Source organism: Rhinolophus ferrumequinum, chromosome 4 (assembly GCF_004115265.2).
Source record: "Rhinolophus ferrumequinum isolate MPI-CBG mRhiFer1 chromosome 4, mRhiFer1_v1.p, whole genome shotgun sequence".
Classification (NCBI taxonomy): Eukaryota; Metazoa; Chordata; class Mammalia; order Chiroptera; family Rhinolophidae; genus Rhinolophus; species Rhinolophus ferrumequinum.
Genome location: NC_046287.1, coordinates 24660872 through 24677362, shown reverse-complemented (window position 1 = coordinate 24677362; position 16491 = coordinate 24660872). Strand labels below are relative to the sequence as shown.

General features: G+C 33.0%; 1 protein-coding gene across 3 annotated transcripts in view; it reads right to left on the bottom strand.

The window, feature by feature from the left end:
* PIBF1 (progesterone immunomodulatory binding factor 1) overlaps positions 1-16491 on the bottom strand; it is a 180849-nt gene that overhangs the window by 33680 nt on the left and 130678 nt on the right. Inside the window, exons 15-16 of one of the 3 annotated variants that reach the window (XM_033103850.1) lie at positions 7903-8033; positions 2070-2154 (exon numbers count right to left, since the gene is read on the bottom strand). The exons of 1 other annotated variant lie outside the window; for it this stretch is intronic. In XM_033103850.1, the coding sequence (XP_032959741.1) occupies positions 2070-2154; positions 7903-8033 (216 nt within the window). The remainder of the gene's footprint in view (positions 1-2069; positions 2155-7902; positions 8034-16491) is intronic. One more of the 3 variants, XR_004422808.1, reaches the window with a different exon arrangement.

Here is a 16491-nt window from a genome sequence, read left to right as displayed (position 1 = left end):
TCCTGCTTGTATTTAATTTTCATGTTTAAATATTTTGTTCTAAACCTATTCAATTTTTAGAACACTGAATAAAACTTTCAGTTTTTATTGGGACTCATGAATAATGTGATTCCAAGCATGATATACAAAATATATAAATTAAAGTTGCTCATGTATTTTTCAGAGTCTAACATAATCTTCTAAAATCAAGTAAGTTGCCATTCTGAAAATACTTGTTATGCAGCTTTACAGAAATAAAAATTGGTATGACCGGATGGACATCTGTAGTTGCTGTCTCTTAAATATTCAATTTAAACACGTTTGTGAAAAATCCACATAGTGAATGAATCAGGCTTCCACCGTAAAGAAACAATTATTTGAAGGCAGAATCCTAAGACATAAGAGTCAGTAGATAAGGCTTGGAATGTTGGAAATCAGAAAAACGAATAAATACCTTCAGAGAACCTTTTCCTAGTCTGTAACCTGTTGTTAGATCTACTTATCTACCTAAAAGTCATCTCTAAAATCTAGTCCAGGGATATCTTCTATCTCTTTCACCCATCATATAAAATACACCGTTAAGAGAACTTACTCCAAAGGTCATTTCTAAGAGACAATCCCCCAATCTCCCTGAAACCATTTCTAGGATATGCACCTTTGAACTGCTTCCAGTAATAGTTCCTAGTTGATCTCTCTAAACCATGCCCTTCCAATAATTTCTTACCAAATACCTGGTATATCTTTCCCAGATTGGAAAAATGTCTTCAGGATACTCGTAAACCAATGATCTGTTTTGAGCATTTGTGTCTCTGTTAGGATAACAAAATGGTAAAAACATGGCTAAGACAAGGCACTGATAGTTCAGTGGAAAAAATGTATTAGATTGAAAAGCTAGATTTCATGATATCAACTGCTGGTGAGGACACTGAGCAATTGGAACGCTCATTGATGGCTGGTGGGAATGCAAAAGGTACAGTCACTTTGGAAAATAGTTTGACAGTTTCTTTTAAAGTTAAACATACATTTTCCATATGACCCAGCAATCCTGCCCCTGCGTATTTACCAAGAGAAATAAAAAGTTGTATTTACACAAAAACACATACAAAATTGTTTACAGCAGCTTTATTTATAAAGATGACCTCAAATGGAAACAACTCAAATGTCCATCAAGTGGTGAATGGATTAAAAAACTGTGGTACATTCATACAATGGAATATTACTCAGTAATAAAAAGGAACACATGACTAATATTTGCAACAACATGGATGAATCTTTTTTATGGTACACGTGAAAATCCAGACTGAAAATACTACTATTGATAATTTCATTTATATGACATTCTGGAAAAGAATAATGCCTTTTGCAGGAAAAGGCAAAGCAATAGCAATAGGGATAGAAAGCAGATCAGTGGTTGCTAGGACTGTAGCTGGGGAAAAGGGCCATTACAAAGGGGACATGAAGGAACTTTCTGGGGTGATGGAACTATTTTACATATTGACTGTGGTGATAGTTACACAACTGTGTAAGTCAAAAATCATAGAACTGTATGCTAAAAGAGGTGAATTTTACTGTATGTATATTATACCGCAATAAATCTGACTTAAACAACTGGGATTCTCTTAGTTACTAACTGGCTTTGGGCAAGCCACCTAAAACTCATTTCTCCTTTTATAAAGTGTGGATTATATTAACTATAAAAGATTTTTGGTGAGGAACAAATGAAAAAAAACACATGAACTTTTAAGTGCAACACAAATATTGCACACTAGGCATAATGGGCATAGAATGATGAATAAGATAGAAATGCAGTAAAAAAATTTACAGTTTAGTGGGAGAAAGGGATAATGTGGAAATTCAATGACAGCAATATGAACAAGGCAATAAGGGTCTACAAGAAGTGGCATTCCAGGAATAAGAATTAACTATAAAATATAAACTATAAATTAATTCATAAGGAATAAAGTACCACAAGTTGAATATAAATAGGAGACGTCATTAACGAACATGGAAAACTAGGATCCAATAATCTTAACATTAAGACTTAAAAAAAGCCTAAAGTGGTAAAAATTAAGACAAAATGGAAAAAGTACCTCACGATGATTTAGAAGTTGTTCTAAATCTAATGCCATTTGATTCTTCATCTGTAGTAAAGCTGACTTCTCTTTATTTAAATTGCTGGGGGAAAAAAACACCGAGTTTTAAAAAGTCATCATATTGTTTTAAATTTAATGAATAAATAAATAGTAAACAGCAAAAGACTAAAGACAAATCTAACGCTTTGAATTAAAGATAAATTAAATTTATAGTGCATAAAGGTATCAGACCAGCTACTGTAATGTTTGATTTAATCAATGGCCTAGTTTTTTTGTACCCAGGCTTTTCTTTTAATAATCATTTAACAGTGCAACTGAGGTGCTTTCTTAGAATACTTTCCTGCCTAGTAGGGGATAAAATTAGTGTTAAATATGACTGCTTACTTCTGAAATGTAAAAAGATGAGGTGGGACTTATACAAAAGGTAAAAAGAAAGTATGTATTGTCATTGAGAAATAAAAACACATTTATTTTTTATACATATATACTTATACATAAAACTTTATGGACATTGGAAGTCAAATTAAAACATTTACCCTTAAAGTTGAAGTGGTACATAGTTTATAATTTACCACATACTAAATTACCAGATACATAATTGAGTTAGATAAATGAATCAGATATTTGGTCTGTGGTAAACTTGAAAAAACAATTTTTGTTTCCAAATTCTTAGTTCAAGCTTCAATTTCTAAGTCTGCATTGTGAGTTTCCCTTTAATGTGACCTATTTTCTGACAGGAAAGGGTAAGACGCTTAATTGTTAAGGACATTATATTTTAAAAGATAAATACTTGAGGCTTATATTGCCTGGAGTTTTATTATTCAACATATAAAAATCAGAACCATTAAATGACATATTCTTTGACTGAATCTACTCAGCCAGCACTACAACAAGAAATAAGAAAAGCAAAAATGAATTTAAGCAACATAATTCTTTCAATGTCAAAACAAAATCTGTGAAGGTAAAATTAATGAGAATTGTTCTGCTGAATAGGTAAGACGTTTTAAGTTGTAACTAAGAAAATGGAAAGCCACCAACTTTTAAAATATCAGGCAGGAAGCTTTTTTAAATTCAAGGTATAGTAGTAGGTATTCTGGAAGAACCGGTAATTCTGAAGGACTTAAGAGGAAAAAGCTCACATTCTCCTCCTTCCTAGTAATAGAGAATTTTCCCAAGGAAGCATCATAGTTTGTCCTCTGCGAAGAAAGACTACGTGCAATTCTGACTTGTTTCCAACTGTGCCATTGACTCAGCTGTGTGGTTTAAAGCACACCCCCTGCCCCACTGAACCTTAGTTTTCACATCTGTAAAAGTGGAAAATAATACTTGTGTATGTCAAAGGGATATGTGAATTATCTAATGAATAATTATGTAAAACATTAAACACATAAAACTCTATATAAATGCTGTATAGTATTACTAGTTTAGATGAAAAACAGGCATCCGAGGAAAACAGTAATTAAATGCCAATAAAGGTAAGCAGCTGGGCAGAAAAACAGATTGACTTTTAGAGTGAGGCGTCAGAGATCCTACTGAGCCGCAGAATTGAAAACAGCTAAATGATATAAAGGAAACTTAGTGCCATGTTCTGCCAGACTCTCCCAAAGCATGGTAAAGATCAGATGTTTCTACCACTCTAGAATTCTATCTTTAGCTAGAATCACTTTGAAGATAAAAATGTTTTTCAGAATTAAAATAAACATTCAGTAAATAGAAATAGGAATTTTCAAAGAACAGGTATGTGTTAATGTTCATATACATGTACACACATACACACAGTACATACACTCAAATACAGTAACTAAACTCTCCACACACATACTGTCAAATACCAACAGGTCCAGTAAATAAAACGTAGAGTAATTAAAACGTTTTGACTGGATAATTCATTAAAAAATGTTGGTGGATAAACTGGGTTACAGAGCAACTCAGTTCCATCTGCAGGATGTTGGTTTTATCACAAACAGTAAGGACTCCACAGACAAAACCTGGGTATGTATTTCCCCAGTCTGCCTTCTCACTCCTAAACCACAAGGGAGACCACCTTCAACATGTAGGTCTCTCAAACTGAATATGATGATTATTATACTCTTTTCTCCCAGTATGTATGTAATTACTTAATAGAAGTTCAGTTTCCATAAAACACATTTCATAACAGTGGAAACTAACCTTTAAAAATACAAAGCTTCTATGCATGACTCATAAAGGAACTACAAAACAAATCTCCTTATAAGCACATCTATCGTGAATGGTATATAACACCCATAATTGTTCAATTCGCTGTTAATTATTACCCAGGAATTCATGTTTATGGCTCTATTTCACTGGCTATATGAAAACATATTCCTGATATCTTGTTCCTTCACTTCCTGGATCAATATACCCTAGCTTAGCCTTACAAAAGAACTTGACAATGTAGTCTTTTCTTCTTAAACTACTAGTTAAGAATAAACAAAAACAGGGAAAGATAATGTATGCTAATTATTGTTTCCATGCTTCCTTCAGCTCTGAGCTACAGATTGAACTATAGAACGCAGGCTGTCTCTTGTGGCTTGGTGGAGGAGAAATAACAGTACCTCCTTTAGAATGGATTATTACTTTAATGACAGGGAAATTTAAAGTAGTTAATAGTGATATCTCAAATGTTAGTATTTAACATATTGATGAGAAGTTTATTTTATTGCATATTTAATCTTTCTAGACATTGAATATATCATATAAATAGCTAAATTTGCAAGTTGTGGGTGTGGTATAGTGGTATTATTTTATTTTCTAAGGAAATGATACAATTATTCAGTTCTTTAAAGAACCTTTATCATATAAGCTAGAGAAACATTTTAAAAAACAATCAATTAATGTAAATATTCTCTACTATTAAAATCAACACCTAGCAAAGAGGAATGGGAATTTTCAAGGAACATAATCACTTAGTAATCTTTTTGGATGGGTCATCCAATGTTTAAATTTTGAAATAATGAAGGACAAAAGGAAGAGAAGTAACATTTTCTGAGTTTCTCCCATGTGCCAGAAGCTTTATATGTGTTACTTCATTACTTTTTCACAACTATCCCTTGATGTTCACATTAATATCTGTGTTTTCCAAACACATTTACCCGGAGAAAGCAAACCAGGTTGGTGTGCAGTGAAAGCCCAGGAGGATAATCCCACTACATGTGGAAGGTCATCAGCTCAGAGGAGGGTGATGGTAGATAGAACTATCATCTCTCTTGCTGTATCTGACTTGTTGACTGGGCTGAGTTTTTTATGGTATCACATCATTTCACTCATGTCATCAGGGTACATCTACAGCATCTCAAAGGCCATAATTAAACTACTGAAAGCACCTTCATTTTTCATATTAGAAGGTAGTTAATCAAGAGCAAGCTTTCATATCCTGTGAAATAGTAGTGTAGAATGTACTAAAATATTATACAATAAATTTATGAAACACAGATAGCTTTAAAGGACTCAGATGTTTAGCACAAAATTTTTTTGTAGGTAATTCCATAATTGGCATAGTTTTTATGATTACTGTTGCTGTTATTAGGGGAGTCTTAATTTTTGTCCAAATTCAACATATTTTGAGAAATGTTATGTCTCACTTTTAAGATAATTTCAATATGTTAAATGTAAGAAAAATACTAATAGCAAACATTTATAGAGCATTTATAATGTGTAGGAACAGTGGCATACATATTACAAAGATCTTATCATTTAATCTTCAGCATAACCACTTAAATCAGGTGCTGTTAGTACCAATATCATTTCACAGATGAGAAAACTAGCTAGTGTCCAATACCATAGCTATTAGCCACAAGAAACAATTAAAATTAATTGAATTTAAACAAAATAAAACATTTACAACTCAAATACTCAACAGTGACATGTGGCTAGTGGCTATCACACGGGACAGCGCATATATGGAATATTGTTATCGTTGCACAAAGTTTTATTGAACAACGGAGGTTTAGAGAGTTCAACTAATTTGCTCCAATCCAAAACGAGTACTGATCTGGACTGGAGCCCATGCAATTGATCTATAGAGCATGTATGTACTTCCTTTTAAAATTTGTTGTTTTTCACAAAGACTTATTATGGAATACTTTGAAAGAAGAGAGGAAATATCATCCCTATGTATCCATCACCCAGCCATAACAATTAACAACTCATGAATGCCCTCCTTTTAAACCATTATTGTACACTATTAATATATATATTTTTTGCTTCTCTTCCTTAATTATAGCATTTAATTAAGTATCCCTCATTCAGAAAAGGACATAGGGAGGCAGTATAACATAATATAAGAGTATAGACTTAGAAAGCAGACAGATCTGGGTTCAAATTTTGGCCCTACCAACAAAGCTGCATGTTCTCAGATGAAAAGTTGCTTAATTTCTCCAAGGCTCAATTTGCTCATCTTTATAATTTTCTCCTATCGTTAGCTATTATTTTTCTCTATTTCAACATTTTCAGCTTTTCTTAATTCTTAGTAAGATAAAAACTCAAATAAATTCATTTGAAGAAAATTGTGAAAGGGGTAATTTTTTCCACAGGCCTTTTATATATCCCCTCCAAGATCACAAAGGTTAAATGACTATACAAAATTTCAATTGTAGCAGAAATATATATATAATATAGGAAAGAAAAAGCTTTATTTGGGGTTCTTTCCTCAATTTCCCTAAGATAACCAGGTACCTAATGAATGATAAAACAGAATCTACTCCCAAAAGCTATTTATAGAATATTTATTTAATTGATTCATTGAATTAACTTACTAATGCTGGTTACATATATTCTAAATAAATTTTTAACTTTAAATGTAATCTAGAAATAAATTATGTTGACATTTAAAGCATAAACATGATTTTAAATTATTTTATCAAATCATCAAAAAATTAATACCAGGAGTAAAGTTCTGGACCAATTATTTTGGTTGGGATAGAAATGAGAGAAGATAATTATTCTGATTCAACAAAAAGAACATTCATAGTTTGGAGTTAATAACCAACAGTTTTATGTTTTTGGTTATATACCGTAGGAAACCTGGATTTAATAACTATCTTCCCCTTATTATTTTCCAATTTCTTAATTTAACAATTTCATTTCCCATCTAAATTCTTTGCTTCCATATTTATGAAATGGTAATAATCTATCCAAGATTTATTCTAATTATCTTAAAATCTAATAACAAGTAAGCCAAGTAACCAACCAATGACAAGTTAAAACTTCTTTCTTTATGTATAGCATCACTCTTTTACTGCAATTTAAAAAGACTAAAATGATCATATAGATGAACATGTAAAGAATTTGGATAATTATTAAATGGAGCAAGTCTTTTGGATAAGGTGTCATGTAAGAAAACAACTTCAAGGAAGTGAAAGAAATTTGTTTACATTTAGGTAATTCATGGGTTACTAAAAGGTTTAGGGGAAGAAAAGCCTAAAAATTCCTTGGCAAAGTCAACACGAATCTAAATAAACATACACATTTTATGTTTGAAAAGTAATTTTGACTCCACAAATGGCATCTGGTTATAGTCCTCCTCTCCCTTTGGTTAGCCCACATCCCACTAAATATTTCTAGGGGAACAAGGACAGAAGAACTGTCATGTGCTTTGTTAAAAGTGTAGCGTTATGTACAGGCTAACACTTCTGATCTTAAGGTGGAATGTGAACACCTACTGTGATGTGACTAGTAGATATTCAGTACTACATTTAAGACCATCTTCATTATGTAATTTTTTTCTTAACAATTTAGAACCCAAATTAATCCACAGCAGTATTACGTTTACTTCTTCATTATTCAAATAAAAGATTTGTAGATGGTTTACCTGACATCTTTCTCAAGTTGAGTAATCCACTCCTTTAGTGAATCAATCTTAGAATCTCTCTGACGCACTGATTCAATAAGATATCTGTAAGGTTGTTGAGTTTGATTTAACAGAGAATTGGCCCTGTCAAGCTAAAGAAAAACAGATTGCATTAAAATCTAGAAAATTTTACAAGAAACTAAAATTATACAAAATGCTCTAGCATAGATACAGTACACCAACTCTCCCTTACATGAATTACTCTGAAGTTTTTCCTGTGTAAACTGAAAGTTTTTAAAAATAGTCAATATAGCTATTCTTAGTAACAATAATGATAATAATAAATACAATGTACACAGGAAAAATTTTTTTAAATAAAATATTGTTACCAATTTTGGGGGAGGGTTACCTAAATTTTCTTAAGTTTTGTTGGTCTGAGGAGCTATGTGACATAAAATTTATCTTCTTTCAATGAATATCCATTATTAGCTAAAAACGAACTTCTTTTATTTGAGCTTTATTTCTATTCAAAATAATTAATCGCAGAATTTAGTAATTTTTTTCATGTCTTTGTATTTCCTTCCACCTCTATTTGCAAAATAGATAATTTATGTACCTAAATCACTATGTATAATTAAAATAAAAAAAATTGTGGTTAAAATAAAAATAACATTAAATGTATCATTTTAACCATTATACAATTCAGGGGTGTTAAGTGCATTCACAATATTGTGTAACCATTGCTGGTATCTATTTATAGAACATTTTCATCAGCCCCAAGAGAAACTGTACTTACTAAGCTAAAACATTTCCCCCACACCTCAGCTCCAGGAAACATCTATTCTACTTTCTGTCTCTATGAATTTGCCTATTCTAGGTACTTCCTTATAAGTGAAGTCATAATTTATATTTGTCATTTTATGCCTCTTTATTTCACTTAATGTAATGTTTTCAGAGTTCATCTACCTTGTACCGTGTATCAGAACTTCATTCCTTACGGGCAAATAATATTCCATTGTACATTTATAGCCCATTTTGTTTTTTCATTCATCATTGTTGGGCATTTAGGTTGTTTCCACTTTTTGGCTATTGTGATTAATGCTATGAACACTGATGTATAAATATCTGTTTGAGTCCCTATTTTCAATTCCTTTGCATATCTACCTAGGAGTGGCGTGGAATTCCTAGGTCATGTGGTAATTCCGTATTTAACTTTTTGAGGAATTGCCAATTGTTTTCCACAGCAGATGCATTATTGTAGATTCCTACCAGCAATACACTTGGTTCCAATTTCTTGACATCCTTGCCAGAAGTGTTATTTCATATACTTATTGGCCATCTGTATATCCTTTTTGGAGAAATGTCTAGTTAGTATTTTTGCCCTTTTTAAAATTATTATTTTTTTGTTGTTAAGGGTAGGAGTTCCTTATATATTCTGGATATTAAACCCTTATTAGATATGACTTACAAATATTCTCCCTTTCTCTGGTGTGTCTTTTTACTCTCTTGATAATATCTTTTGATCACAAAAGTTTTTAATATCGATAAAGTTCAACACATTTTTTCTTTTGTTGCCTGTACTTTTGGTGTCAATTTTAAGAAACCACTGTCAAATCCAAGGTCATGAAGATTCTCTCCTATGTTTTCTTCTATAAATTTTGTATCTTTAGCTCTGAAATTTAGGTCTTTGGTCCATTTTGAGTTAATTTTTGTATACAGTGTCAAGTGCAGTTCCAATTTCATTCTTTTACATGTAGACATGCAGTTTTACCAGTACCATTTAATGAAAAGACTGTCTTTTCTCTATTGAATGGTCTTGGCAACCTTGTTGAGAAACCATTGACCACAGGTGAGGGTTTATTTCTGGGCTCTCCATTCCATTTCATTAGTCTGTATGTTTGTCCTATGCCAGCACAACACTGTTTTGATCACTGCAGCTTTGTGGCAAGTTTTAAAATCTGGACGAGTGAGTCCTCCAAATTTGTTTTTCCTTTTCAAGATTGTTTGGTCGCTAGAAATTCCATATGAATTTTAGGATGGGGTTTTCAATTTCTGCAAAAAATGTCATTGGGATTTTGATAGGGATTGCACTGAATCTGTAAATCATTTCAGGTAGTATTGTCCTTATCAATATTAAGTCTTCCATGAATATGGGATGTCTGTCCATTTATCAGGTCTTTTTGTTTTAATGTTTGTAGTTTTTGTACAAGTTTTTCTCCTGTTTGATTAAATATTCCTAAGTATTTTTATTCTTTTTGATGCTATTGTAAATGGAATTGTTTTCTTAATATCCTTTTGGAATTGTTCATTACTAGTACACTATGTACAATTCTATATTATGTGTTTTCATTTTACCTTATATCATAATCATTTTTCCAGGTTGTTGGAGTACCTTAATTTATATTTTTAATGGTTATAAAACTGTCTAGTAAGCTAATGTGCGATAATTTAATTACATTGTTTATATAACAAGCGTTTAGGATGCTATTAATTTTTGACTAGTATACATAATGCTACAACAAACTTTTTTGTATTGTAGATGTGTTTTTCCTTATATTAATACTTTCTTTGTTAAATTTTCTTTCAGAACAGATATATTAGGTTAAGGGATAGTACTATTTGATGCTCTTGACCTATAGCCCAAAGTTCCAAAAGATTTTTATCAAATTATATACCCAATTGTTTTTGTGTTTGCTCTTTTTTCCTAACCATAGGAAAAATGTATGTTAAGCATATGTAAAATGTATGTCACTATACGACTAAACACACCACTGTCAGTATTAGCAGGTCCCTACTTTGCAATATAAAGAGTTCTCAAAAAAGCTATTCTAATGTTGGATATGCAAAAACTGAACAACCACAACAAAACTGGTAGGTATCCATTATAAAGATTAGGTGGTAAGGAAGGGAGTATTTTACTACACAGAAAAAAAATACAAAATTCCTTAACTACTGCATGACTTTACTACTGTATATACATTATATACATATTTTACTACACAGAAAAAAATATATACATTCCTTAACTACTGTATGACTTTAAAATGCTCTTTGACAATAAAATTCTAGCCTTTCATATTTATATAACCATTGCCCTTCCCTTTCCTTCATAAACCCTAAAAAGCTCAATTGAGGCTAACGGCTTGCTTTTTTTCTGGGACAAGAAATGATTTCTACTATTTTCTCAAATGAACTACATATACAAGTTCAACATTAAAAAAAACTTAAGATCTAAACACATTAGTTATTTTGGCACTGCAATTTTTTGGTTTTATGCTCACATTCAAAAAAAGAATGACTAGCAGCCTAAGAGCTTCAGCTCCTAGGATGGGTAAAGAGGAAGGCACAGTAGACGCCAGAAAAAATTGGGAGAAGGGGGACAGAAATAGTAATTTAAAAAATGATCAGCCATGAGGTCCACATGGATAAGGAGAAAAATGAAGCCAAGAGGTGGCTGACCAACTGTTGGAGAATATGTGCTTGCAGTTTGAGAACTACTTTGTAAAAGTTATTTAAATTATTCATCTGAATTATACTAGAACATTTTCTTTTGGTTATATTAAATATAGTCCAGGAAAAAGAAATTCCTCAAAGAAAAGGAAATGAATAGTGAAAGAAGACTTCTTTTTTTTTTTTTTTTTTTGGACACAATTCATTATAGTGAAAGCAGAGCCATAAAGAAAAAAATACCATGAATATTTTCTATAGTTTGGGTTTTAGTGTCTTTTTTCCGTGCTCTGATAATCATTCTTTAAAATCTATTACAATGTCACTGGAATCTTATTACTCTACTAAGTTACTTTATGAACATTCAAATATGCAGCTGGACAAAAATAAAACTAAGTCCCACTTACCTGTATAACCAGTTTCACTCGTCAATTAAGTCAAACAATTGCCTTGACTTTGTTTTCACAGAACTGACCCTAACTGAATAAACTGAACTGACAAGTTGCTTTGTATTTCAAAGTGCAGAACAGTCAGAGAGAAAGAGAGAGAGAGAGAGAGAGAGAGAGAGAGAGAGAGAGAGAGAGAATATGACTGTAGTGGGGGGGGGGAAGGGGGGGAACACGGGGAGGAGGTCCCAGAGAGGGAAGGACTAGGGCATTTACAAATTGCAGTTAGCTGTGGTTTAGAATGAGTTCTGTTTAAAACTTATCAAATCTAATTTCAATTGCATAAAAAATACAACAGTAGTCATTAGTCTTAATTATTTTTAGTTCAATTTTTTCATTACATGAATTACATATGTTAGGTTTTAATATTATAAACAAAATTAAGGGCCAAAAGTCGTACTTACAAAAGGTATCTTTAATATACAACCTATAAACTCCTCCTTCTCTGGATACTAAAAACTACTAAAGTGCCATCAGTTTTTAAGAATATGTTTCTTTATAAACTTGTTTGTAGGCTTCTAAATCTGCAAAATCTATTTTAATTCCTCAGGAAGAAAGTACATGTTTTTCAATACAAAATGATAATAATTTCTATTTTTGAAATAAATATAATTTAACAGAATTTGATTTTTCCAGAGTTTTAAAAAAGTCTTTCTGTAGCTATAACTGGTATTCAAAAATTTTCACAATCACTCACTTTGCCTATTAGTAATCTTTTCCTTATAGGAAAAGATTTAGTAATTAGTGACTCAGGAATCATAAACGTAATAAATGACTCAGGACTAAACCCATCACACAACATTTTATAGAATTATTAATCCCTTCTTTCTATAAACTGTACATATGATTCAGAGAAAAGCAATATCTGATTACAACCTAATTATGCATTTTGATTCAACTACTACTAACTAATTTAACTTATTCTTGGATAATAATCTAAAATATATTTCTCTTAAAATTTAAAAAACATACAAAGGTGACTACATTTTATTGTTTTCCCTAAATGTAAATTTCTTTTCTTGTATAGTTTATTTTAAAAGAAACTTTTAGAAATGAAACTCTTGCCAGGGACAAAATGCATTCTGTTGAACGGAATTTAACATTGAGTTGCTTTCTGTGTACGGAATATATGGAAGCGAGATGCTAGTAGTGTTGGTAGTTTGTGCTGAAAAACCCACCTCTCCTTGCCTGATCTTTTTGATTGTGCTATGAAATGTAAAACGCCTATTGGATGTCCAACGTGGGGCAACATTCTGTTCCTACACTCTGTTCTCAATCTAAGGAAGCAGTCCTCAAACCCAGCTAATCATTGGGGAAATCACTGGGGAAAGTTAAAGAACAGTGATTTCTGGGCCCCACCACTATCTTACTGAGTCAACATTTCTTAAGGTTGAGACTTAGATTCTGATGATTAGTCAAATTTGGAAAGCAGAGCTTTTGCAATCTTGGACTTGCTGCAGGCCATTCCAACTATTTCAGTAGGTTTAACGGTACTGCCCATAAACCGTCTTATATACTGAATTTACCACCCTCCCCATTAAAACTGGCTTCTTCTCAGTGTCCCCATATGGTTAACAACATTATCATCTTTACCAGGGGTAATATTTAACTGATACAATTCAGCCAACTAGGGTGCCAGTGTTTGCACTGGAGCAGGATCCTGAGAAACTCTGTGGTGCCAGGTATTACTTCTTCGTAATGTGGAGAGGTCTAGGGGGTCTCAGCACAGGGACCAGGATAGAGAGGATTGTGGGAGTGGAATGACCATCAGGGGCTTATGGCAGAGGCTACTTACCAATGTTTTTACAAATATTTTATTATTTTAATAATCAAAAGCAAGTTTATTACCAGCCCTGCTCTGGTCCTCAGATTCTCAAAGTATGTCCGGATATTAAGGAGATATTCATGAGAGTAGGATGATAAGATAGTTGCAAGAAATCAGCATGGAAGTGATGGCTGAAGTCACTGAAGTACATAGATTTGTAGAGAATTTTTTTTTTCCCCAAAGTGTGGCCCCAGATCACTTTTATTAGAGTCACAAGAAGTCTGGCTTGTTAAAAATGCAGATTCCTGGGGTTTATTCCTGACCTATCTTAATCACAACTTCTGTGGGCAGAAACTTACATTTTAAACAAGAATCTTAGGTAATTCCCATATTCACTAACATTTGAGAATCACTACTGAGGTGGAAAAACAGGGTAAAAGGCAGACGCTAGAGAGACACCTACATTTCAGGGTTGGAAGATGAAGACAGCTAAGAAGACTAAAGAACCATCTGGTGTTGTGAAGCAAAGAGAGGACAGAATTTCTAGAATATCTATAATGTCATGCCATAGACTGATCAGGGAACTGGCAAGACTAGCAATTGGGTAAAAGGGATTTAAGGAAAAGAAATTTAGGTGACCTAACTGTAACAAGGAAAAGATACAGACGATGGATTGCTGGTTTTGGGCAGTGGAAGTGCTCTGCAATGAAGATAAAGGGGAACACAGTAAATACAGAAAAATAAAAACACTGGGTAACAGGAATGAGGGCCTGGTTGATGTGCAGTGACTTGAATTCGTAATGCTTCCAAGCAGCAGAAATAGCAGATTTCCATAAGAATTTTTCAGCACATTACCACAAAACCCAAGATTTTTCTCTCCCTCTCTCCTTCCTTCCGTTAAATATTTATAAAGCAACTACCAGGTTGTAAGATACTATGCTAAAGGTAGGGATTGTCAAGAAAAGCCTGATGGATGACTCTGGCAATAAAGGAAACTAGAGTGCTAGTGAATGAAGTACTCAGATGGATGATAAGGTCCGAGACTGGGTAGGAAGAAAAGTGGAGCCAAGAGGGGCTTCACAGATTAGAAAAATACGGAGTTTATGAGTCTGGGACTTGTAATGAGCCCAATAAAGCACAGATTTAGTGGGAATAAAAGAACTGGGAGAGCTGGAAGGACAGGAGATTAGAGTCAAAGGATGGAATTTTTGGGTTCAAAGGTTTTAAATTTGTTTCCCCCTCCAAGTTACACTTGAGAAATTCATTTTAATGTGATTCAATTGTGTAACAATACTGATGGGCGGGGGGGTGGGATTTGCAGTGGGATTTATAATAGCTCTTAAAATGAAAAATTTATAGACCTTGATGAGTTATTAGGCATAACCAGTTAGGTAAAAAGTTTAAACAATGATCTTATTTGTCTGATGTGTAAACAGGATATCACTTATAAATAAGTCATTGTTTTTCTCTACTTCATTGGTGGTTGGCATTTGGTACACACACACACACACACACACACACACACACACGCACGCACACTCATATGACCTGGTATTTGAATGTATAAAAGCATGGCTTAAGAACAAATTTCAGTATATTGTCCTAGATCCATATTATTGAATTTTTTGAAGAATGAACCGTAACAAAGACTTCCTGGTCTAAGCACTTGGCAATGTTAGACACAGAGCGGTTACTACAATGAAAGTGAATGTTTTGTCCATGTAACAAATCAGCCATTCATATGGTAGATAAATACATGTTCATCATCATTAAAATAAAAATGTTAATTTCTACATAATTCATATATCAGAACTTCAAAAAAATAAGAGAATAACAACACTTAATAATTTACACATGTTAAAGGCAATTTCTGGTAGTGTTTTGATCATGTTACATCTTACCTGTGAATATCGTTTGTTCCAACAGTTTCTTTAAGTCTTCTTATTATGCATTCCAATTTAATTATTCATCAACACATTACATATGTGCATCCACAAGATATATGAGAACATTAATTTCACAAAGGGTGAAACACCAAATGAAATACACACCGAGAAAACTAAAGCTCTCCCAAATTCTTTAACATTACAAAAAAGTAAGTTGTTACCTATGTCAAGAAGTTAATTTTTCTCTAGACAAAATTCCTTGCTGGGGATATTTTCCTGCTACTGATAAAACGGGCTACAAGGACTGGCAAACTGCACAAGTGACAAAAAGCGGCCATAATTACCCGAACGAAAACTGAGTCACTGACATTTTCCTCTCTCCCCTTCCTTTCCTTTTCTCCTATGTCTTTTCTGTGGTTCTCAGATTGCATTCCCTTTCTCATCTTTGTTGTTTTTTGAAGACTTTTTTATTAGTGCTGTTTTAGGTTCGCAGCAAAATTGAGTGGAAGTACAGAGTTCCCCTATACGGCCTGTTCCCCCCACCCCACAACGTTCCCCAGCACCACCATTTGCTACCACTGATGAACCTACATGGACACACCATTATCACCACGTCCGTAGTTTACAGTAGGCTTCACTCGTGGTGTACATTCTGTGGATTTTGACAAATGTATAATGCCGCGTATCTACTGTTAAAGTATACAGAATAGTTTCATTGCCCTAAAAATCCCGTGCTGTCTATTCATCCCTCCCTCCCTCCTAACCCCTGGCAACCACTGATCTTTTTTGTTAATGTCTCCATAGTTTCGCTTTTTCCAGAATGTCATGTATTTGGAATCATACAGTATTTAGCCTTCTCAGAGAGTCTTTGTTTTTTAAAGCTATTTTTCCCCCTTATGCCTTGCTTTTCTGTGTTTCCCCTATTAAATGTTGCAAAACATAATGTGTTTTAAAAACAAAAAGTAATCTACTTATTTGATCAGGAAACATTCCAATGAAACTTTATTTGGAATTTAGTATTTTACAAATGAGGACGAGAGGGGTTAAACACAGAGGGATTAAATAA